We start from the raw sequence: 23,543 nt of genomic DNA, 5'->3' as shown, positions 1-23,543 counted from the left end.
GGAATATTTTAAAATAAACTCCACTTTATTTAGTGGTCTAAGTGAGCTCAAACAGTATACACTTCATGCCGTCAAAAACCTACCACTAAACTTTACAACTACTTGCTAGTATGAAGAATCCATGGTTTTATGCAGGCCCCTATATGTACCAAACTGTCAAACTTACTTGCTCAAACTTAAAATGGAATTTACTTTATGATGATCTCAGACAAAATGGAATGACCATGCAACATGACCTCAGTCTATAGCCAAGTGTCAATGTTGTTCAATCTAGACAAAGTGCATTGCATGATGCATAGGTATGAGAAATGGTACATATAGATCATATACTACAAAACTCCATAAAATGGAGTGTCTGCTGTACAGTCCAGTGGCTGATGGATTGACAGACACTGGCATTGAAATGAAACATAATTTGTTTCAATATTGACTGCTATTTAGTGGTTGCAAGCCTGGAAAGCCATCAGTGGTCCTGATATGTGATCACCTGTCTTCACCCAGAGTATTTATATCTGACACCAATCTGTCTGTAATTTTGATATTCCTGGTACTCTTGAAACTGTGCCAAGAATACCCAAAAGTGCTGACCACTTTGAGAATTAGAATGTTCTATCTTTCTTGCACCTACAATATGACCTCAGTAAAATAATTACAAATCTTTTCCATATGATATTGTTATGCAATGGCCATACCTCTGGTCTATTCATACCACATGAACTGCTGAAGTGCTTTGCAATTCCTTTGGAAGGGAGACAAGAAACTTATGATGTTTTATTGTCTCTTGTTTTCTAGCACTTCAGTTTATAATAATAATAAATGTTATAAATGAAATTTTATGTAACTATGAAGGATATATTTTATGAATAATTTGTCACAAATAAAATAATTGATAATGATCTCAGAAATATAAAACTAATTTATTAACTAAGAAAGCTGAGTAAATAAAATTAATTTTAAAAAGAATAACACTGGACAAGAAACACAAAATGAGGAACACTTCTTTTCAAAATTCTGGAATAGAATAGTTCCATTAATATATTTTCCAAACAAATCTTTTTTCTTTTTGAAGTCATGTTTTGACCTGAGGTCACAACAAGACTTCAAAAATTCACTTCAATGTAGACTTGTCATCATGGTCAATGGCCATGATGACAAGTCTATTTCACTTCTTCCCTTCAATAGCTTTCTATCAGAAATAAAAGAATCAGTTAACAGAAGATAGATGATCTCTGATAACTGATGAGAACCAGTGGAGAAAGACTTCTATCTCACAGGTAAAGATACTATGACAGCAAACACTGTCATAGTATCTTATATGGCCCAAACTGCAAGTACAAAAAGATTAAATTGCTAGTATGACATACTGGCTATTGATACTTTTTATGCTATGTGAATTTATGGCTACCAGTATGTTCTGGCTGAAAAAACAGTCCTGATTACTTGTAACATATAAGCCTCTTGTTAAACATTATGTTTACCACTTGTTCTTTATTAAATAACAGCATTAAAAACATATTTTGTTAACAATTATTTTATAAGATATGTAATGAAATTACATCTTCATAAAATATTTTTATTATTAAACAAATTTTTTTATCATTTAATTACTATCATGAAAATAATTATACTTTCATAATAAAAATTAGTTGACCTCAATAAACATCCTCTAATTAAAAATACCTTAATGTCTCGATATTGTTGTTCTAATTCTTTAAGATTTTGCTTTGATTGATGATCTTTAGTTTCTAATTCTTGTTGAAGTTTCTGTATTTTGTCTTCTAAACAATTTACAATATCTGATGGCTTTGGTTTCACTTTTAATATTTTCGTTACTTTTTTGTATTTGTTCTTGTTGAATTTCTATAACTTTTTCTAAATCAGAAACCTAAAACAGAAAACTTATTTTTCTTAATTTTTTTTAATATGAAAAAACTTAATGCCATTATCAACTCTAATTCAATATATGCATTAAAATTAATAACAAATATAGTTTCATATATATTTATATTAGTTTATTTATTATAATATAAATTATTTGTAATATTTAGCAATCTACATCATTACAAACAACAACAAAAATTCCAAGTTGAGAAAATGTGCTTTTAATTTTTTCTCAAAAATTAGATAACTATTAAATTTAATAAAAATAAAAATTATTATATTAATAATAATAATAAAACAGTCACTGCGAGAGTTCTTCCACAGATAACAAGAAACATCACAGTTACATAAAACTAACTCTAGCAGAATCAAATAACACACTATTAAATTTGCACTCATATCATATGGACACAACACAACACATAAAAAGTATAGACATCATTAAGCAATCGTGGGCTCGAAAGGCACTCCATGGCAGGCATCCTTACGATCTGGCCCAGGATTTTGTTGACAAAACTGCGTCAAACAGCTGGTTAGCTCGGGGATGCCTCTTTGGGGAGACAGAAGGATTCATGATTGCCATACAGGATCAGGTCATAAATACTAAAAACTACAGAAAACACATACTCAAAGATACAACACTCACAAATGACACATGCAGAAAATGTCACATCATGCCAGAAACTATACAACACATCACCTCTGGTTGCAAGCTCTTGGCACAGACAGATTATTTACACAGACATAATCAAGTAGCAAATATAATACACCAAGAGCTTGCAAAGAAACACAAATTAGTAGACATCCACAAACCATACTACAAATACATTCCACAGACAGTATTGGAAAACAACATGCACAAAATGTACTACAACAGAGCCATAATCACAGATAAAACAATTTACCACAACAGACCAGACATCACACTCATTGACAAACACAATAAAATCACATACATTATAGACATATCCATTCCAAACACTCACAATATACAAAACGCATGCACTGAAAAAATTAGCAAGTACACAGAACTCGCCCAGGAAATAAGGCATCTGTGGAGGATAGATAGGGTGCTTATTGTACCTGTTGTTCTCTCCTCTACAGGTGTCATACCACACACACTACACAAAAGCCTGGGCACATTAGAATTGAATAGAAACACATACATCACTCTACAGAAGGCCACTATATTGAATACATGTCATATTGTGAGAAAATTCCTGAATACAGACACACACACTGATACACTTCTTTAATTTCTGTTTTGGTTACTATGCCTTGACTTTGGTCCGGCATAGTACACAGCCACCGGTGTCAACCAAGTATAACCCACTAAACCCAAGATAATAATAATTTTTATTTTGTTTTCATTTTTCATTAAATTAAAAGTAAAAGTAATTTTTCAATGAAAAATATGCAAAACTTTTAAAAATAGTTTTTAATCTGAAATTAAATAGCAAATCTGACAAAAAATACAGACTGAAACTAACCTTATTTTCTAATTCTTTAATCTTTTTCTGGTCTTTATTCTGATTTTGCATATGCATTTTCTTTCCACTTATTTTTTCTTTTTCTAATATTTTAATATGTTCTGTCAATCTATTGATTTCTTGTTCTTTTTTAATCAAGTCTTTTCTTGTAGTATTTAAAGACATCTTTTTATTAAATTCTTTAAGTTTCAGATTTAACATTTTATTCTCTTCTTTAAGTTTCTGAAAAATTTAAATATTAATATAAATAATAGCTTTATATAACTCAATAAAATATTATTTTAATATAATATTTAATTTATATTTACAAATATTTCTTCCTGTTTCATTGACAAAGTTTGTTTTAAAGTTTCATCTTCATTAATTTGAATTATTTCACCTTTTGCATTTTCATCATTATTCTGTTTTAAATTAAAAATAATAAAATATAAAAGTATTTCTTTAATTATATTTTTTAAAATAGACTTTAAGTAAATAAATAAATAAATATATTTTTTACTTTTTCAATGTTTGAAGTATTTTCTGATATCTCCACTTCTTTCAATTTAAAATTACTTGCTCGCTCCCTCAAAAACAGTTTCTCCCTATTCACAAAATATTAAATAAAATTAAATATATTGATATATCAATTATTATTATTATTATATATGATATTTTTAAATGTAATAAAAATAAATTTATCCACTGACCCCAAATAATCTCTAGCAATTTATTGACCAAGCAGATGAATTGAATGATCCCTTGGGAGTTACAAGTGATCATGGAAACTTCTGCCTTAGAAAATCATAGCAATTATTAGGATCAAGGTGTGCCAATTGATTATTAAATTTATTTTGAACCTATAGAAAGGACCTGTGTAAAGTTCCCTTTTCTGATGTAATTGTTGCAAACTTAGCAGTATTTCCAATAATGCAAAATTTGTATAATACATATACAAATATACAAATAAATGCTCACATCACAACAACAAGTTCCACTTTTTGTCAATAAATAATGATTGTCCAATAGGGAGCCTTATTCTATATACAAAGGATATACAAATTTTGATAATAAATTTCAACTAGATTCTAACTTACACAACTTCAAGACATCCTATATACTTTGATCAGTGATGCCACATATCTTATGATATGTACCTAAAATCTATGCACAAAATAAGGCTCCCTACTAGACATGAATGCAGTAGATTCATTGTCTTTGTGCATCTAATTTCTTTTCCTATTTTAAAAGTTAAAAGCAATTTCTACCTTAGTTTTCATTTATTTTCTGTTATTATATAATACTCATATGTACCAGAACAATAGTTTATTTCTATTATATCTGTTCTAACTAAAAAGAAACAACCTCCTTCAGGCCTTGTTACCTGCTATGCTAAAAATATTTGAAATATCTTTATTGGTTTATTTACCATAAAATTTACCACTTCTAAAATTAGCCCAGCACAACAATACAGAATCATTCCTTGGTCTACTACAACTAATTTGCTCAAGAACTGAACATTGAATTGTTACCGACCTTGAAAACAAACTTACAACATATGTCATTTACATTCAAATAGGTAAAGCTTTAGACCCAGTAATTCTCTCTATTCTGCTTGATATTCTATCTGATAAATTTAATTAATACTTTCTGTCCTGGCTAAATGATTATTTTCTTCTTCAAAATGTAAAAATAAAATATCCAATTTTTCAATTCTCATCTGTGATAATTATCCCTCAGGATCCATTATAAGTGTCCTTTTTTTTATTGCATATATTAATAGATTTCTAACAATCCCAGAAGGATTCCTTCACATTAGCCTAAGCAGATGATTTAAAACTGATAAATAACTGTCATAAACAGTTACAAAATGACTTAACTTATACACTGTATTACAAAATATCAATCTTTCTATAAATTTCATAAAAACCAAATGAATTGCATCATTTTGAATTTATTAAACTGTCTACAAACATCAAGTTTTAACAACACAAAACTGAATTCGTCAAAGTTGATATAGGCATCACTTTTGATCCACTCTAACATTTAATTTCCATATAGCTTATCTTAAAAAACACTATCCATCTGTGAGAGGTATGATTGTGTGCCATCTAAAACCTGTTTCTTGTTGTACATACTTTGCTCCACCTTTTTACAAATATTGAGTCCACCATTTACAATTCAATCCTAGTCTGGTCTTCTTTTTCATTTTTGACAAACCTTAATAAAAAAGCTTTCAAAAATTTATTTACTGCAAAACAAACTGGCTAATCTTCCTTTTACAGATTCTCTATCATTGTTAGAACCAGACTCAGATTCTATGACTTACCTAAATGCATACAATATTTTGACCAAATTCTTATAAAATTTTTCATGCTCTATTGCCTTCTCAACATTGCTTTAAGTGTCATTGTAAAAGGTTGCTATATAATATAGATAAGCAGTCAAAAGTTTTTACTGAACTTTGTTATAATATATACTCTTTTTGGTTTTTATATTTCAATTTTTATTATTATAATTTATCTTTTATTTGGGTTTGAATATTGAGGAGATACATATATGCATATGTATATTTTTTAAACTGTATATTACATACTTTTAATAAAAGTTTTTAAATTAACTTACTTTACTCTAATTAATTCACTGTTTAATTTTTCAATTTGAGTTTTATGTTTTCCTTCATTCAATTTCTTTTGCTTTTGAACTGTTTTTAATTCTAAATATAGCCTTTCATTTTCTTGTTGATATCCTTGTAACAGACGTTCCTGTTCCTTTAATTCTTTTTCTTGCTGATCAATACACTGTTTCATGCTAGAAATTTCTTCATTAGAAAATTTATTGCTTGATGAATGATGCAATTCCATTTCTTCAAGCTGGAAAAAATACAACTTCTTATTTATAATTGTTATTTAATCTAAGACTATTACTAATTGCATAATTCAAATATACCCTTGCTGATAAAATTATTTTTTCTTGGTGTAATTTATTAGTGTTTTCTTCCAATTGTAATCTCTGTTCTAACAATTTATTTTCTATCTCTTTTTCTACATTTAATAAACGACCTAAAAAATTACTTTTATTACATTTTTTTCAACACAAATTTATATTATAGTATAAACTTATAGTATAAAATGTATATACTTTTTAATTTAGCATTTTCCTTTTGTTCTTCATAACACAAGTTTTGAAATTTTGAAAGTTTTTGAAGTAAATCTTTTTCTCTATCCAGAACTGGAATGAAAAAACTTTAGAATTAGTATTTTAATTATTAAAATAAAATATTTTTATAATTTAATAGCAAAAGCAATTTAAACATATAAAATATGAATTTGTCAGACATTTCATAAAGTATTAATATTTTTGAAATATATAAATTTCATCTTCAGATAAAAAATCCATTAAAAACAAAAAGAAATTTAAATTTAAATAATAATCTATTTCCTACAGTATATTCAATGATTAAATAAATTCAAATTTCATTAAATTAGCAGAATGTACCATCCACAAAAACTACTTATAAGGTTGTTACAATAATTAAAATACTACAATAAAAGTTAAAAATTAAAAAAATGACAATTATTGTTAAAAAATATACATTGGATAAAGATGAACATACAATGAAACAGAATATATAATAAAGCTGCAAAGGTTTATCTTTAAAACCAAGAGTCTAAAGATGAACTGTCATAATGACTAATTCTTCAACTGTTATAAATGGAATTTCACATGAGTCTGATATCATTAATCTAGTATTACCCTACTTGGTCTGATCTTCTTATTAAGCAGCTTCTTAATTTTGCATTTTAAGAATCTAAAAGTGCTTCCTACATAATAACGGATAAGATTACTATTGATATATGTTAAAGGGATCTTGTATATAATTCCCTCTATTACTCACTGTTAATCTCATTTCAGTCCTTAATAAATCAATAAATCACAAGAAAAGATCTAATAGCTTGACATTTGAACTGGGAAAGAAAGTTCATATTAAATTTTAAACCAAATGGATATTTGGATGGAAATGGATCTGGACTAGCTGTTTCCATTCTGTTCATTAAATGCTGTCCTAATTTCTTTCTTATATCAGTCATCAAATTGTTTATTAACTTTGAGAATATTCATATATTCTCATTGTTTCTTAATACATATTAACTTTTTATCATTAGTCATTCTAAATGAGAATATAAAGGCCTTGTAGATTAGAATTCTAAAAGCAGGAATATTGTACTTGAATATATCTCTGTACAGTACATTAAGACAGTCTGAATACCCTTATCATAAACGTTTGTTATTTCCTTAGTAACATTTGTATAGCTATAAACCTTTAGTGTTTGGAGGAAAATCTTAAGCACATGACCTTGTTTACATGCACATGGACCCTTCATGTCAGTGTTACTACAGAACCAACAGTGAACTGGAACATGAAGTGCAGGAGACCTTCAGCTCAGTTATACCTGCTACCTTGGAAAAAATGTAATGAAGGAGGTATATAAACTTGTGTGTCCAACATGACAGAGCACATACTAGTCCAGAAAGTTCATTATTAAATTATAGAATTTATATGGAGTACATGGACTTCCCAGATATACTGTATCTTCTTGCATATATATAAATTTATATATAAAGGGCATAACATAAGCTTATTTTCTAAAGATAAGAGGGTTAATAATCTTTCATTCTTAATAAAATATCTAAACAGTGCACAATAATTTTGTGTACCTGATTAACTTCCATAAACATCCCTACAGGATTCAAAATGTTATTGTTTATAAATTACAAATGTGAAATGTCAGAATTTTTAAACAATTGAAAACTGTTTAAATATTTAAATTTACCTTTATCATAATCATTATCTTTACTTATTTCCTTTACATTTGTTTCATCAATTTCAAACTGTTTGCTGGGTTGATTTATAATTTCATTCACTTCTTTGGATTCAATCTTACTTTCTTCTGAACTTTTTAAAGTTGGCAATTTTTCATCATCATCTTTAAAACATCCAAACATTAGTAATATTCTATCAATTTATATCTTTCAGTAAAAAAGTTTTAATATTTATTAAAATTATAAATAATTTTTATTTATCTTTATTACAGTTTCTTTAATATTCACTTTTATACAAAAAGATGATAAGCAAATGAAACTACAGTAATTTGAGGCAGATGGCCTGCAAGTTAACTGTGTTTGAAAGCTAAATTGAAAGGGGATGCAGGCTATATGCCAATTTTAAATTCAAATCATGAGTTGATTCACACTATACAACTGGCTAATGGCAAGCAACCAACTGTTGAACCAACAATTACTCATTCATAAGATATGACACCAAGTGTTTAACTATGATATACTCCCCACTGTTTTTTATAGTCATGATTCATTTTGATGGATTAAGATTTAATTTTTTAATAAATACTTGCAATTACGATATAGATTAATTTTCAGTCTAATACAAAATACAAGAACTGAAAAAAAAATTAAATTTTACAAAATTAAAATACTAATCCAATAAAAACTCATGACAAAATTCTGTTGTTTTTTAAAAGATTACAATATTTTGAACAAAATAAACAGAAAATAATTTTGATATTAATAATGAAATTGTTTTCTATTTAATTTTTTCTGTTGTTGTTGTTGTTATTATTATTATTATTATGTTAAGTTTAGTGAGTTATACTCAGTTGACACCAGTGGCTGTGCACTATGCCAGACCAGAGTCAAGTAACCAAAACAAAACTAAAATTAAATAAGTGTGTCAGTGTGTGTTCAGGATTTTCCTAACAATATGACACATATTCAACATAGTGGCCTTCTGTAGTGTGATGTGTAGGTTTCTATTCAATTTTAACGTTCCCAGGCTTTTGTGTAGTGTGTGTGGTATGACACCTGTAGAGAAGAGAACGACAGGTATAATAAGCACATCCTCCACAGATGCCTTATTTCCTGGGTGAGTTCCATGTACTTGCTAATTTTTTCATGCATGTGTTTTGAACATTGTGAGTGTTTGAAATGGATATGTCTATAATGTATGTGATTTTATTGTGTTTGTCAATGAGTGTGATGTCTGGTCTGTTGTGGTAAATTGTTTTTTCTGTGATTATGGTTTTGTTGTAGTACAGAGCCATAATCACACAAAAAACAATTTTGTGCGAGTTGCTTTCCAATACTGTCTGTGGGATGTATTTGTAGTATGGTTCGTGGATGTCTACTAATTTGTGTTTCTTTGCAAGCTCTTGGTGTATTATATTTGCTACTTGATTATGTCTGTGTAAATAATCTGTCTGTGCCAAGAGCTTGCAACCAGAAGTGATGTGTTGTATAGTTTCTGGCATGATGTGTCATTTGTGAATGTTGTAACTCTGAGTATATGTTTTCTGTAGTTTTTAGTATTTATGACCTGATCCTGTATGGCAATCATGAATCCTTCCATCTCCCCTAAGAGGCATCGCTGAGCTAACCAGCTGTTTGATGCAGTTTTGTCAACAGAATCCTGAGTCAGGTCATAAGGATGCCTGCCATGGAGTGCCTTTCGAGCCCACGATTGCTTAATGGTGTCTATGCTTTTTATATGTTGTGTCATGTCCATATGATGTGAGTGTAAGTTTAATGATGTGTTATTTGAGTCTGCTAGAGTTACTGCTTTATGTAATTGTGATGTTTCTTGTTTTTTGTGGAAAAACTTTTGCAGTGGCTGTATTTGCAGTGAAGGTGTACTATGTCAATTAGGCCACATCCACTACGTTTACATGGAAGGGTTAATCTTTCTATGATGGATTTAGGATAATGTTGTTTATGCTTAGTAAGTATTATTCTTGTTTTCCTTTGGAACTGATCAAGATCCGTGTGAGTCCAATGCATAACTCCAAAAGAATATGTGCATACTGGGACAACATATGTGTTTATTGCTTTAACTGTCTGTTTTATATTTAACTGTGTTCTGCGAATAGCATTTAATCTACTTTAGTATTCTTTAATTATTCTTTGCTTTACTTGTGTATGTTCTGTTAGAATCCTAAATACTTGTAGAACTTGCTCTCTTCCATGGATTTAATAGCATCTCTGTGAGTGCCTCAGCATAAACTAATGTATGAATGTCTGAGTGTGTAGAAATTAAATGATTGTAGTGTGGTAGTGAGTGTTTACATGATTTACTGTTTTTCCTACTACCTTTGATTTTTGGTATTTGTGGTCTTTGTTATAGGATCTGTATCTGTATATTTAGTGAGTGTTTCCTAAAATAAAAGTGAAAGCATATTAACTAAATTTCTGTTTATGTCATCAATGATGGAAGAGTAGCATCACTAATGGTAGTTGTTGTGTGTGTGTGTTATTATCAGTGCTTGTTGCTGGACTATCCTGGCAAGTTACATAATCTCCATTAATGTTAAATGTTCCTGTATTGATATATTTGATAAGCAACCTGTTTGAAAAATCCAGAAAATAATGTAATTATTATATAATACTAGAAATTTCCTCACCAAGCATGATGGATTAATTTCTATCAGAAAGTAGAGAATGAAGAATTGAGAAGAGTACAGATTTCAAGAAATTCAAGAGTAGCAGATAATGTTTCTACAAATTAAGTACCCTATACTGCCCATCAAAGCATAGTTAATGCACGATAATACAGTTTAAATAACTGTATTATCGTGCAACAGGCTCATTAGACTGTTACTTCTGATTGGATAATAGAATGTCACATAATCACTACAAAAAGTTTTTTTAAATTGTTATAAAATCAACATGATGCAGCTATCTTATTTTAAAGTTTAAATTTTAAATTTAAAGAAGCAAATTTAAAATATGCCATTTGCCAAAATATTTTAAAATGCAACTTAAGGGAAATTCTATTGTCAAGCATGAACTAAACAAGGTCACTGATGTCACTGCAACATAAGGGCGATCACCAATGAGAAATCAATAAAACATTTATTCTATAGCTAATATTTCTGCAAAATAAGTAGCCTGTACTTTCCATCACAACATAAAATGAATATAACCAAAATTTCATCTGGATTAGACAAAAATTTCGTGAATTATAAGGAATTCATACACACACACACACACACACACACACACAGACAATGATTTTTATACACTCAAACCCGTTTTTGTGCGGTCTATTTTTGTGCAATTTTTTATTTGTGCGATTTGTTTTGTGTGATTTTTTGTGTGCAGTATATGAATTTCAATCAAATTGGTATACTGCACAAAACACATTGCACGTATAAAAAATCGCACAAAAAAAGACCGCACAAAAACAGGTTTGAGTGTATTAGTAATGTGGGCTTGATTGTTTATGTATATGTATAATGATTTGTTAACAGAAATAAAACAGAAAAAGTAATATTTTAATGCTTGAGATGGCAACTTCTAAACCGCAAACCCGTAATTATCTTGCTTTCAATGGCCACCCCAAAGATACAGAGTATATGATAAGGCAGGTTATAACGGTTTTACTTTTTGTTCTTTCAATTTTCTGCAGGACATATGCTTTTAAGGGTTATCTGCCCAAAATTATAGTATTTCAGATTTACATTTCAATGACAAATATGAGAAAAACAATACAATAAAAACAATTATAAATTTCATCAGTGAATTTTCGTCTGATGGAGAATTTTTTATAATTAAAATAAAGACCAAATCTGCCCAAAAGGGATCACCATTTATTTTTTTGTATTCCAAGACAAAACACTTTTTAGGTTACTTGTCGCCAGAAGGTTATTAAAAAGTCCTTTTAAAACATACAAACACTTCCAATTAAAATTATAAAAATTTGTAAAAAGGAACTGGTGACATAAATCAGACGTCTTGTTTACATCCATCTTGCCTTTTTCAGGATATCTTGGCTGCTTTTATCCACTGGGAACAGGCGCTGGAAAATGTAGATTAGACAGCTGACCCCTGGCGACGATATTTGTAGAGTTTCGTCAGTCACCGAAAAGTGTTTTGTCTTAGAACACAAAAAATAAATGGTGATCCCTTTTGGGCAGATTCGGTCTTTATTTTAATTAGTTATAAATTTATTATTTTAAATTAGTAAATTAAGAAAAGGAATTAAATGCTTACCACTATCACCATGATTCATATGATCATTTTTCTTATCTATTAAATCATCTGCTTCTGGTAGTAAATCAACAATACATTTAATTTCTGTTTTTTCGGCTTTATTCTCTTGCTCTTTTAATCTTGGTAAGACAGGTGATGAAATGATTTCTACTTTCTCGCTATTATTAGTATTATTTTCATTTGGATTTTTAGTGGTTTCTGAAGTTATGTGGCTTGAAAGATTTGATTGTTCTTCTAAATATTCATTTGTTAAGATTAGTTTAACAATCATAAATTTTTAATCTATTAGTTTATATAAAATGTACAGTACATGTACATGTATTTAAATATCACCTGCTATTTCATCTTTGGATGTTAAAGTATTAAAAGTATCTTCAGAATAGTCATCATCTGGCAAACTTTGTACAAGAGTCTGATCATCTGAAGTCAATATTTCAGGCTAAAATTTCAAATTTAAATGTATTCATTTATGTTTCTTATGATTAAAATTATAATTTAAAATATCAAAAATCTATTTTACCTTTTCAGAGACATGACTCTTAGAATCAAATGTAAAAACATTTTCTTTGCCTAGTTTAATTAAATGATATATCATTGTTTATATGAAAAATTATAAATTAAAATGTTTACATTAACATACTATTTTTAACTATTTTAAATCATTATTATTATACAGGATTTCAATAGGTAGTTCAGCTAGATACTTAAATAATTTTCAGTTCATAATATTTTTGCAAAGATATTATTTTAAAGCTATAGATTCTGAATATAATGATAAAATAGACTAAATACAATTAGATTGTGATTTATATTTTAAAATTTGTCTTTATTCACATTTTTTCTAATAGAAAATTACTTATCATCATTGTTCTAATAAAAACATAGAACCATATTTGAAAATAAATGCTAAATAAAAATATTCTGATGATAATTATTATCTACAAAGAGAATAAATAAAGACTGTTTTATAAATATGATGCCTTTTAAAATATTCACATTTATATCATGATGAGAGTAAATTTTAAATTGAGCAGTGTTAATCTTTGTTAGAAACTTTTCAGAAATCTCCACAAATAAAAATGTGAAAAACCTCTAATAAATGAAACAGATCTTTCCATTAAAGATGAATATCCACTAGCTATGATGAGAGGAGAAAACAGAATACTTGGCAGAAGATGCAGTTTCAACATCATTATCTTTTCCAATGTTGGGAATCATGACAAAAATTATTACAGAATTATGACAAAAATTATCCCTAAGTCTAACAGAAAATTTATTAAAATGGCAGAAAGACCACAAAAGATTGATATAAGTGAAATTCTGAATTCAAAATGACACCACATGACAAACAGATACACAAGTATTAAATTAACAAATATGTAAGTATAACACAGGGCTGTGGAGTTGGAGTTGGAGTCGGGAGGAATTTCTGGCAAGAGGAGTTGGAGTCAGAGTCGGGAAAAATGTGTAGACTCCGACTCCGGCATTTTAAATTTAATTTAGTTTTTTTTATTTAAATGAAAGAAAATGTATTTTATATTTATTAATTTTTAAAAATATTTTTGTATTTTGTTATAATTCATTTATTTTAAATACAGGATGCAACAATTTAATTTATTAAATATGTGTCAATAGTTTTCTAGTATTTGTGTTTAGTAGTTAAATTATTTTGACCCAATTGAATTTGAATATTTTTGATTTATTCCTTTATTATCCCCACTCTAAATAAGTACTCTATTTTTTAAATGAGCCAGACTAATTGATCAAAGTATATATTTTTCTTTTCTGAACAAGGGGCTGAAGTAGCTAGATTGCACACTTTTTAGTTAGACTAACTTTTCTGGAAAGGTGAAATTGAAGTGCAAAAACTGTAGAATAAAGATATGTAGATATAGAATTTTATCGCTCCCCCTTTTTACTCCTATTAAGTTAATCATTTATTAAAAATGATTTTTTTTATACAAATAAATATTAATGTAAGTTAAATATTAAAATTACTAACTATAAAAGTATTTGGGTAAATGCTCAGGGCTCCTTTTAGAATTCAGAGCAGGGTAACCCCTATGAGTGCTTCTTCCCCCCATAAAATGACTTGGTATTTAATTTTGCCGGAGCCGAGAGTTGGAGTCAGAGTCAAGTTTTTTTTTACCAACTCCGCAGCCTGGTATAACAAACATCGCAAAGCCCGAAATGTATATAGAAAACATCACCAAACAATTGCCTAAATAATTGGGCTATAACTCCACTAATTTTAATAATTAATACTAAGTAATCTGCTACTAGATGTTAGGCACCATCTCTTAACTAAATTAATAGTTATAATTTTAATAATTTATTAAATAATTTAGAACCATCTGGAAGAAAAGAACTGACATAAGGTGGGGCTTGAACCCGCAACCTCCGCGTACCATATGGTGCACTTGCCAGTTGCGCCGTGGCATCTAACATCTACCTCTAGTAGCAAATTACTTAGTATTAATCATTAAAATTAGCAGAGTTATAGCCCGATTACTTAGGCAATCATTTGATGATGTTTCTACAAATATGTAAAATGTCAATAAATATAGAAAAAAGTTCCTAAATTAATCACTGAATTTAATGAAGTTTCAAGACTATTTTAGAATGTTTAGAAATCAATACTATATATTATGTCATATTTTCATATAAATCAGACTTATATAGGAGAAAAAGCAAATGTAACTTAAAAAACCTGCAAGCTAGTCAATACGATTTTTTCAGGCTTTCCTTTGACAATGGTCATCAATGGACTACCCTTTAAAAAAAATAAATTAAAGTAAATTTCCCTGTTTTACTTCTCATCTCTTTTCCATATCAGTAGAAGCCTAGTCTAATTATATATAACTTTTTAAAAATACATTTTTACTAAAATCATTTTAAATTAATAAAATATTTAAAAAACAAATGGAGTCAGATAATCAGTCTTTACCCAATTGTACTATTAACTAGCACATGGAAAAATAATTCTCCTATCCTTTCTGACTTCTGGAGGCTAACATTCCATTTTGAGTAAATGGATTAGTGACTTTGAATTTTTTAGCCTCCAGAAGTCAGAAAGGATAGGAGAATTATTTTTTGTGTGCTAGTTAATAGTACAATTGGGTAAAGATTTAAAATTAAGTTTGACTAATTTGTATTATCTACAGAAACTTAACTGTACAAAGTACATAAACTATATAATACACATTAATTATATATATACTGTATTTCTTTCATTATAAGATACCACCAATTCTAATACACATGAGTAAGATGCACTATGAGTTTAAAAATGAATTTTAATTATCTTTTATGAAAGAAAAAATTTTTATATTAAAGCCAAATGACTGCTAGACTATATTGGGCTATCATTTTGTTTTAATATGTAACTATTGGATTTGAATGTTTATATTTGTAAAAATTTTTAAATAATCAATTTTCTTTACTTTTGTCAAGTAACAACAGGGTGAAAAAACAATATAAATATCATGAAATAAGAAATATTTGGCAGCACTCTTTTGCATAATAACTGTTCATTTTAAGAATGCATCATAGTGTTGTTTCAAATGCATTTCAAACATTAAAAGGCAATTAAATTAAACATTTAGTATCTACATATGAACTACACATAAGCTCATATGAGTTAATGTGATTATTGAGTAGAGTAGCCAAAAATGTCTGTTATTGTTGCATAACACATTATGAGGTCTGCTTGCTAACGACTTCTGATTGTTCTTTTGGACTGAAAATGTAAAACACTATCAATTCTAAGACATATTTCAATTTTGGACAAGTAAAAAATGGATACAATCTCTCTTATAATTGAGAAATATGGTATATCAAATCTATTATTATCATCTAGCTAATCTATTTATCTTATGTATGTATATCAAATTTACATTTTATTATCTAAATATTCAATACTAAAACTATCAAAAAATTTTTAATACGTTGTCTGAAATAAGCTTTCAGAATAATAAAAAAGCATTTATTAAAACTATTCTTATGGAATAAAAATTAAATCAAAAATATTTAAAATCCCATAATTAATTATATTAAAATATTTAACACTATAATTTTCATTTAAATTGCAGTCACAAAAACTAGTAAATTTTAAACTCAATATAGCAGAATAAGCAGATATGCTCTGTTTAGACGGATTAATTTAATTTTTGTACCTGTTTTGATAAATATCTTTTCAAACATAAATCCATCCGTCCAAATAAATAAATGTAAAAATTAAATTGAAATATATTATAAGATAAAATTAATTGATGAAAAAAAGAATATATACTTTATTTTTATTATTTATTAACATTTTATATTAATATAAATAATATTGGGTAATAATTCTTTAAAAGTTCCTTCAAAATAAAATAATTTTTCATTATTAATAATAACATTTTAAAAAGCATATAGATTGAATATACTGATGATAAATACAGAAGTGCCATTCAATACCATTAAAAAATAATTAAAACCATACATCTCTCTTAGAAAAATATTAAAATAAAAAACAATAAAAGAAAATAAAGTTGAATATCCCAAATGTTAATTTCTCTGTAAAGATTCTAAAGATAATTTCAAAAATTAAGAGTGAATCATAGATCAGTTAAGGTCATGTTAAGATCATTACTCTTTTATCAGACTGTTATTTATCTTAAAAATGATAATGACAATTTTCTCTCAAGTATTTACAGATATAAATTCACTATAAAAACTATTTTATCAATAGAAAATTATCATTATCTTTAAAGTTATGTATATGATTGATATACTTTTTATCAATGCATATTTTTAGTATATTTTTATCTGATAAGAGCCAAAGACTTGTCATAATTCATATATCATCAAGAAAAAATATAATTTCTTTCTAATATCATGCTAGAATAGATAAAAGTTCTCACAATTTAAAAAATTATTACTACATTATTTAATGCTTCCAAAATATTTGTTGTATCTCTAAAACAAATTGCATACTTTATCATCATTATATTTTATGAGCATTATATTTTACAGGGCTTTAATAATAAGACTGGCCAAATTTTGGAAAGTAATAGAACATTAATAAATGTAATTAGGAAAACGAAGCGACCCTAAAACACTTAGTTTTTGAGATAAAGAAGGTTAATTTACTACAAAAATATTCTTTTTTTTTTAATATTTCAGAAACAGCATGAGATATTTAGTAGAAATTTTTTATCAGGTTTTTGCTACAGGAAGCCTACATTTTTAACCCCCTTTCTCTTGAAAACTAAGCATTTTATGATAGTAGTTTTTCCTAATTACACTTATTTTTTGATCTATCACCTCCCAAAAATTTAGCTTGTCTTATTGTTAACACTTTGTACATTGAATAGTAATGACTATTTAATATAGTAATTGTAAAATATAATGTTATCTATGTAATGAATAAGTTTTATAATCAAATATAGAATTATTGGATATGGGTTTGAATATCTGACTTTTTAACATCTGCATAAAGTCAAGTAAAGTTATAAATAAAAATTAAGCAAAAATAATAAAATTTTAATGATTAATTCTTTAAATATATTACAATAAAATATTCCAATCCTTATTTTCTTATATAAAAACAACTTATTTTTGATTTTTCCTAAAATTAAAAATCATGATATACAAATAATTTATTTTACTATAAAACAAAATATTAAAAAAGATTGCAACACTATTTTCTAAGAACCTTCTTTATACTTATACTTCTTTATACTTATGGGAGAAAAGATCCCCAATAATTATTAATAATTACTGAAAATGTGTAACTATAAATTATATTCTGATAAATCAATTCTATGAATATCTTCCAATTCAAAATTTGTATATAAAAATTTATTAAAATTGAAAAATAATTTTATTTCATACAAAGTATTTTCATATATTATACCTGCTTCAGATTCATGTTTCGATGACAAGTTTTCAACTTCTTTATCTTGTGAAGTTGTTTCTTGTACAGCAGATTTTGATTCTGAAAATTTAAATGTATACAATTGAGGTAACATTTACACTAATTAAAAATTAACATTTAAAATTATATTATACCAATAATTTCTTTAATAGTTTGTGAATCTGAATCTTTCTGATCGTCATCTGTTTTTTTTGTTTCAACTTTCTTTAACCAAGAATGCCTATTTGCTGACTCTGTATGAGAAATAACAAAAAAATACATAAAATAAACACTTTATCACATCATAAGTTCACTTCATCCAACACTGGAATATAATCAATTACGTACCTCTATAAGCCTGTTACTGGTTTGTAATTAACATCAAAACGAAAAAATTAAATTTCACGAACGTTTTCAAATCTTCCGAGGTTACAAACCAGTAACAGGCTTATAGAGGTACGTAATTGATTTTATCACATATTACATATTTAAAATATTTGGAAATCTTTTTAAAAATTTTATTAATAAACAAATATTTATTTTGAATAATATGCATTACAGATTTAATTTTTATGTATATACATTTATAACAAAAACCAATTGAAGAAGGACCATCAGGTCAAAAATGCATTTTGGCATAAGCATACATCTAAACAAATATAAATTGATATATTAATATAAATTAGGCTGATAATGTATGATATGTCATTATATGAAAATTATTGTTATTATTTAATTGTAATATAACAAAATAAAATTAGAAATATTTAAATGGAATAAAAGCAATGTTAAATAGATTTGATACAGTTAAAACTTAAGGCTCATTAATTAAATAACGACATTGTGAAAAATGAATTTAATTTTATAAATAACAATATAAATTCAGTAAAAAGATAAAATCATACCTTTCTGTTTTACATTTCCATTATCTTCACCATCTAACCACCATAATTTCTTTTTATTTTCTGATAAATCAAGTTCAGATTCATCTGATGTCAGCGACTTTAAAAAAAATAAAGTAGATTAATTTTTCATTAAAACCAATCTAACTCTTAGAATAGTTTTACAGAACTCAAAATTTATCTACGTTAAACTAAATTTACCTACCAAAGAAAAAAAAAACACTGTTAACAAATAAATTTGTCAATACATTAATAAATGATGTATGAAGAAAGTAAGAGAAGTGGAAAACAATACATTTTATAATATTCCTCTATTATTTTACATTAAAATATAATTAAAAAATAAGAAACAAAAAAAATTTAATTTAACAAAAAAATGTATTTTTCATTGCAAGAAATCATTAAGAATTAAATATTACTATTATTAGAATCCATTTCTAAATACAGAAATGATTCCAACTTGAGCACTGGGGTGAAATCTACACTCTCTGAAACCTGTAACCAGCATGTAACATGTATATATTGTATATTGCGGGTAACAAATGTTTTCAAACAAGAACGTTTTCAAACAAGCACTCTTCTTCAGGTCAACTGGTTAAGGAATTCCCTGGATGGAGTGTATTTTATTTGGTGGGATCACAAGAGCTGAGTCTATCTCTGGCCTGGCAATCCCTGTTAGATGCCAACCCGTACCTACCTCCTCCAGTGCACAACCGTGCATGTCAGGCAGGATCCGCTTCGGCGGAATGGCATCTGATCCCACCGAATAACACACTCCGTCCAGGGAATTCCTTAACCAGTTGACCTGAAGAAGAGAAACGTGCTTGTTCGAAAACGTTTGTCACCTGCAATATACAATATATACGCGTTACATGCCGGTTCCAGGTTCCAGAGAGTGTCTATTTCTACATTCAGTCATGTTTCTCTTTCATAGTTTTATTTAATATTTTTAGGCTAGTTTCATTTATCAATATTAATTTAATTTATCAAATTGTAAATTTGTCAATATTTTTATTTTTATGAATTCAAATTAATCACTTCAATTTTCTTCCATTACTATAAAAAAATTTGTTATATTTTATTTTGATCAATTCATATTTGTTATGAATTTTAATAATACAAGTATAAAATTATTTGTTAATAATTTCAGTGCTTAGATGCAGCAAAATTATAATGATAAACAGCATCAATATCTAGTCAAGTTGTCAGTTATAAAGAACAAATAATTGGGCTAATCACTACTTTATCATATAGGCTTTGTTTTATTATTATCTGCAATATCATACCTAGACTTAACTTTCATATAATATTAAGCTTATTTCATACTTTTCTGTTTCTGCAATTCATTAGACTGATTAGCAAAACACGAGAACTGATTTTTATCATTGTTGCTTATTTAATATATTCAATACAATATCTATTTGTATTTTACTGTATACATATACAATATGTTATGTATAAAGCATAATTTCAATTAAAATGGCTGATAGTTTCTTTTATATTTTTATTGTGTAAAAATACCAAGTCATTCTCACACTTCCATCATTTCTAAATACCAGAAATCACCAAAATTTTGTTCCTGGTGATTGGATACAGCAAAACTGTGAAGATGTCTTAATTTCTTCTATATTTTTAATTATATATAGTGCATTTGTATTGTATTTACATACATAATCATAACAAAAATTTCTTCAAACACTATTCTAAACATTTGCCATCTTGATGATTATAAATCATAAGATGTCAGATATACATGGCAGACCCCAAAAGTTTCTGGCTTAACTATGTTTTAAATGTTAGAGGTATAAAACAATGATGCCATTTGTCAATATAGTTTCCAGACTACTTATGCAAATTGCATGGGAAAAACTTTTATTAGTCCACATCCAGATGATGCTATCTGATACTATCGTTATTTTGTTCTTATCATGTCTAAAATATAGGATTCTTTTCAGTTATGGGATGCCAGAAGACAATTATGAAAGACTATCACATTTAACAATTTAGTCCATACAACTGTACCAGCTTTGAGTAGCCCATTTGACTGTTCATGTAGTACTTGATTTTATATAGTTTTAGGGGATGTGGTGCTCACCCCCACCCAGACACTGAGGTGCAAGTGACAGCAAGCACTAACGCACACGTCTACATGCAAAGCATGTAGACGTGTGCGTCAGTACTTGCTGTTGCATGTAGAATAGGTGGTATACTGATACATGTTAAAAACTGACCTTTGGAGACAAATATCTCATAAAGGGTTAACAGTTCTGAGGTGGTGTGAAACTCCTCATTCAAAGCTTGAATCTGACTCATTGCTGTACATATTGGCTGGCATCTCATTAACCAAAAAGTACCAAATATAGTTAGGCCAGAAACTTGGTGCCTACCATGTAATTTGCAACTGTATAGAAATGTTAACAATTGTTACTCTTCATGATTTATTTATTCCTTTACTGATGTAAGAATGTTGTTATTTGTCTACTTGAAGATATATTTGTAATTACAGAAATTAATTTTGTGAATGAACAACACAATGAATGAATCTCAGATATAATTATTGTAATCATTTTATGTACAATAGACCTGTGTTAAGTTGGATAAAATTTTGAAAAACTTAAATGAAAACTAGTAGCTTTTTTTCTCCTCAACCAAACACAACCAACCACTGTCTCCTCAACCAAACACAAGCTGTGTCATATCATCTGATGCAATTCACACAGAACATTGTCACAATCATTTTGTCTTCTTCGAACTCTAAGCCATTTTTGTTAGAGTAATATAAATTGTTCCAATACTATGTCATTCTGTACACAGCATGCTATGAAAGCACAACAGACTATGGACACTTAGCCTTGAAAAGTGGCTTTAATACAGCTGGTCCATATTCAGTATTGCAGAATGCTAAGTAAGAAATCTAATTGGCTAGGAGGGCAGAGCTAGGAAGGGTTCTGAGTATCCTTGAACAGCATACCAAGTTAGCAAGTTAGAATGATCATGCATAAAAATGGTGACTAATGTAATCATCATAATTTACCATCATTTTATGACAAAATAATCATAATTATAATGATTTTATGACCATTATAGAAAATATATTTAGTCCAGCACAAGCAGCCAGCTTGAAAATTGTACAACAAAACTAAAGTTGTTACCATAGACAAAACAAGTTGATTGAACTAGTTAGAATTCTAGCAGTAGAAAGAGTCAAGTAATTATAATTAAGTTCAGCATCACAGAATAACTGGACTTAGCAAGAATTCTATGATACCAAACATGGCTCAGAATAAGCAAGCCAATAACATGGCCTATTTCAAATAAAATGAAGTGTCAGTGCCTATCCAGCTGTATTAAAGCCACTTTACCATACAACATGCCCTGCACATACTCAAGTATTATATTCATTTCCAATCACATAAAAAACTCCACTAATTCAGATTTTTGCACAGTCAGATGACCACCACCCCCAATTAGTCCAAATTAATGGCATTCCATAGTATTTATATTTGTTTATCATGAAATATCATCATTATGTTCATGAATATTTTGTGTCATCCCTAACTTTGTATAATTATCCATTATATATATATATTTTTTTATGTTTTAATTATTATATTTTCTTTTCTTGCATTAAATTATTGGCAACACCGGTGTGGTATGTGGAAGCAATATATATGAGAAACAAAGACAAACGACCACCTTTTTTGTGTGGCTGCATTCAGCACACTCAACATTCTGAAGCCATTGAGTATTTTCCTGCCGAATGCCCTCTATAGTAGCACTATATCAAAATGTTTGGTATTTTGACATCACATTTAGTAGCGTCTTTCATTTACGCTACCCAAAACTGACCAACAATGGCTGCTTTTTGTTCCAACCTATATGTCACTCATCGTTCAGCAGATTAACTACATAACAGCTATCGATCGAAACACCTTTGCTCGGTTACGACCGTTGACTCTGCTGAACACTGCGTGACTCGAGCGGGAACGGAGCAAGTACTGAGAGTGTCGGACAGGACTCTGACCTGTTCCTTGTTATTATTTTGTGGGAAAGAATACCTCGTATGTATATATCTGTAAATATTGTATAGATGTATGTAAAGACATTTCAAAGAGTATTTGATTTTCTACAGTTTCATAAAAATTTCAATTTATAATCTTATTTTACCTACCGCTTCTAAGAACTTTTGAAAATCTTCATTTAAAGACAGCGAGGAAGATCGATCTTCGGACATTTCTTTTTTTTTTTTTTTTTTTAAATCTAAAACGCAATAAAATATTATTCAAGATTATATTGTCTTAACACTTAAAAAACACTTACAAAATTATA

General features: G+C 28.0%; 3 protein-coding genes across 3 annotated transcripts in view; 1 reads left to right on the top strand and 2 right to left on the bottom strand.

Annotated features, from left to right (window-relative positions):
• The window catches only part of LOC136987982 (centrosomal protein of 162 kDa-like), a 14,899-nt gene extending 13,594 nt beyond the window's left edge, over window positions 1–1,305 (bottom strand). Inside the window, exon 1 of the mRNA XM_067285751.1 lies at window positions 1,273–1,305. Within this exon, the coding sequence (XP_067141852.1) occupies window positions 1,273–1,305 (33 nt within the window). The remainder of the gene's footprint in view (window positions 1–1,272) is intronic.
• LOC136987998 (uncharacterized protein MCAP_0864-like) overlaps window positions 1–23,474 on the bottom strand; it is a 24,021-nt gene extending 547 nt beyond the window's left edge. The window contains exons 1-15 of the mRNA XM_067285767.1: window positions 23,386–23,474; window positions 19,218–19,314; window positions 18,468–18,566; window positions 18,313–18,393; window positions 12,934–12,983; window positions 12,747–12,852; window positions 12,414–12,647; window positions 8,186–8,338; window positions 6,492–6,581; window positions 6,300–6,412; window positions 5,976–6,223; window positions 3,871–3,955; window positions 3,680–3,772; window positions 3,372–3,593; window positions 1,681–1,885 (exon numbers count right to left, since the gene is read on the bottom strand). Of these exons, the coding sequence (XP_067141868.1) occupies window positions 1,739–1,885; window positions 3,372–3,593; window positions 3,680–3,772; window positions 3,871–3,955; window positions 5,976–6,223; window positions 6,300–6,412; window positions 6,492–6,581; window positions 8,186–8,338; window positions 12,414–12,647; window positions 12,747–12,852; window positions 12,934–12,983; window positions 18,313–18,393; window positions 18,468–18,566; window positions 19,218–19,314; window positions 23,386–23,448 (1,881 nt within the window). The 5' untranslated portion in view covers window positions 23,449–23,474 and the 3' untranslated portion in view covers window positions 1,681–1,738. The remainder of the gene's footprint in view (window positions 1–1,680; window positions 1,886–3,371; window positions 3,594–3,679; window positions 3,773–3,870; window positions 3,956–5,975; window positions 6,224–6,299; window positions 6,413–6,491; window positions 6,582–8,185; window positions 8,339–12,413; window positions 12,648–12,746; window positions 12,853–12,933; window positions 12,984–18,312; window positions 18,394–18,467; window positions 18,567–19,217; window positions 19,315–23,385) is intronic.
• LOC136988000 (rho GTPase-activating protein 20-like) overlaps window positions 1–23,543 on the top strand; it is a 90,759-nt gene that overhangs the window by 34,698 nt on the left and 32,518 nt on the right. The window lies entirely within an intron of this gene.

The sequence above is a fragment of the Centruroides vittatus genome, unplaced genomic scaffold, assembly GCF_030686945.1.
Source record: "Centruroides vittatus isolate TY-2023 unplaced genomic scaffold, ASM3068694v2 scaffold_2979, whole genome shotgun sequence".
Lineage (NCBI taxonomy): Eukaryota > Metazoa > Arthropoda > Arachnida > Scorpiones > Buthidae > Centruroides > Centruroides vittatus.
This window is presented reverse-complemented; position numbering and strand designations above follow the sequence as displayed.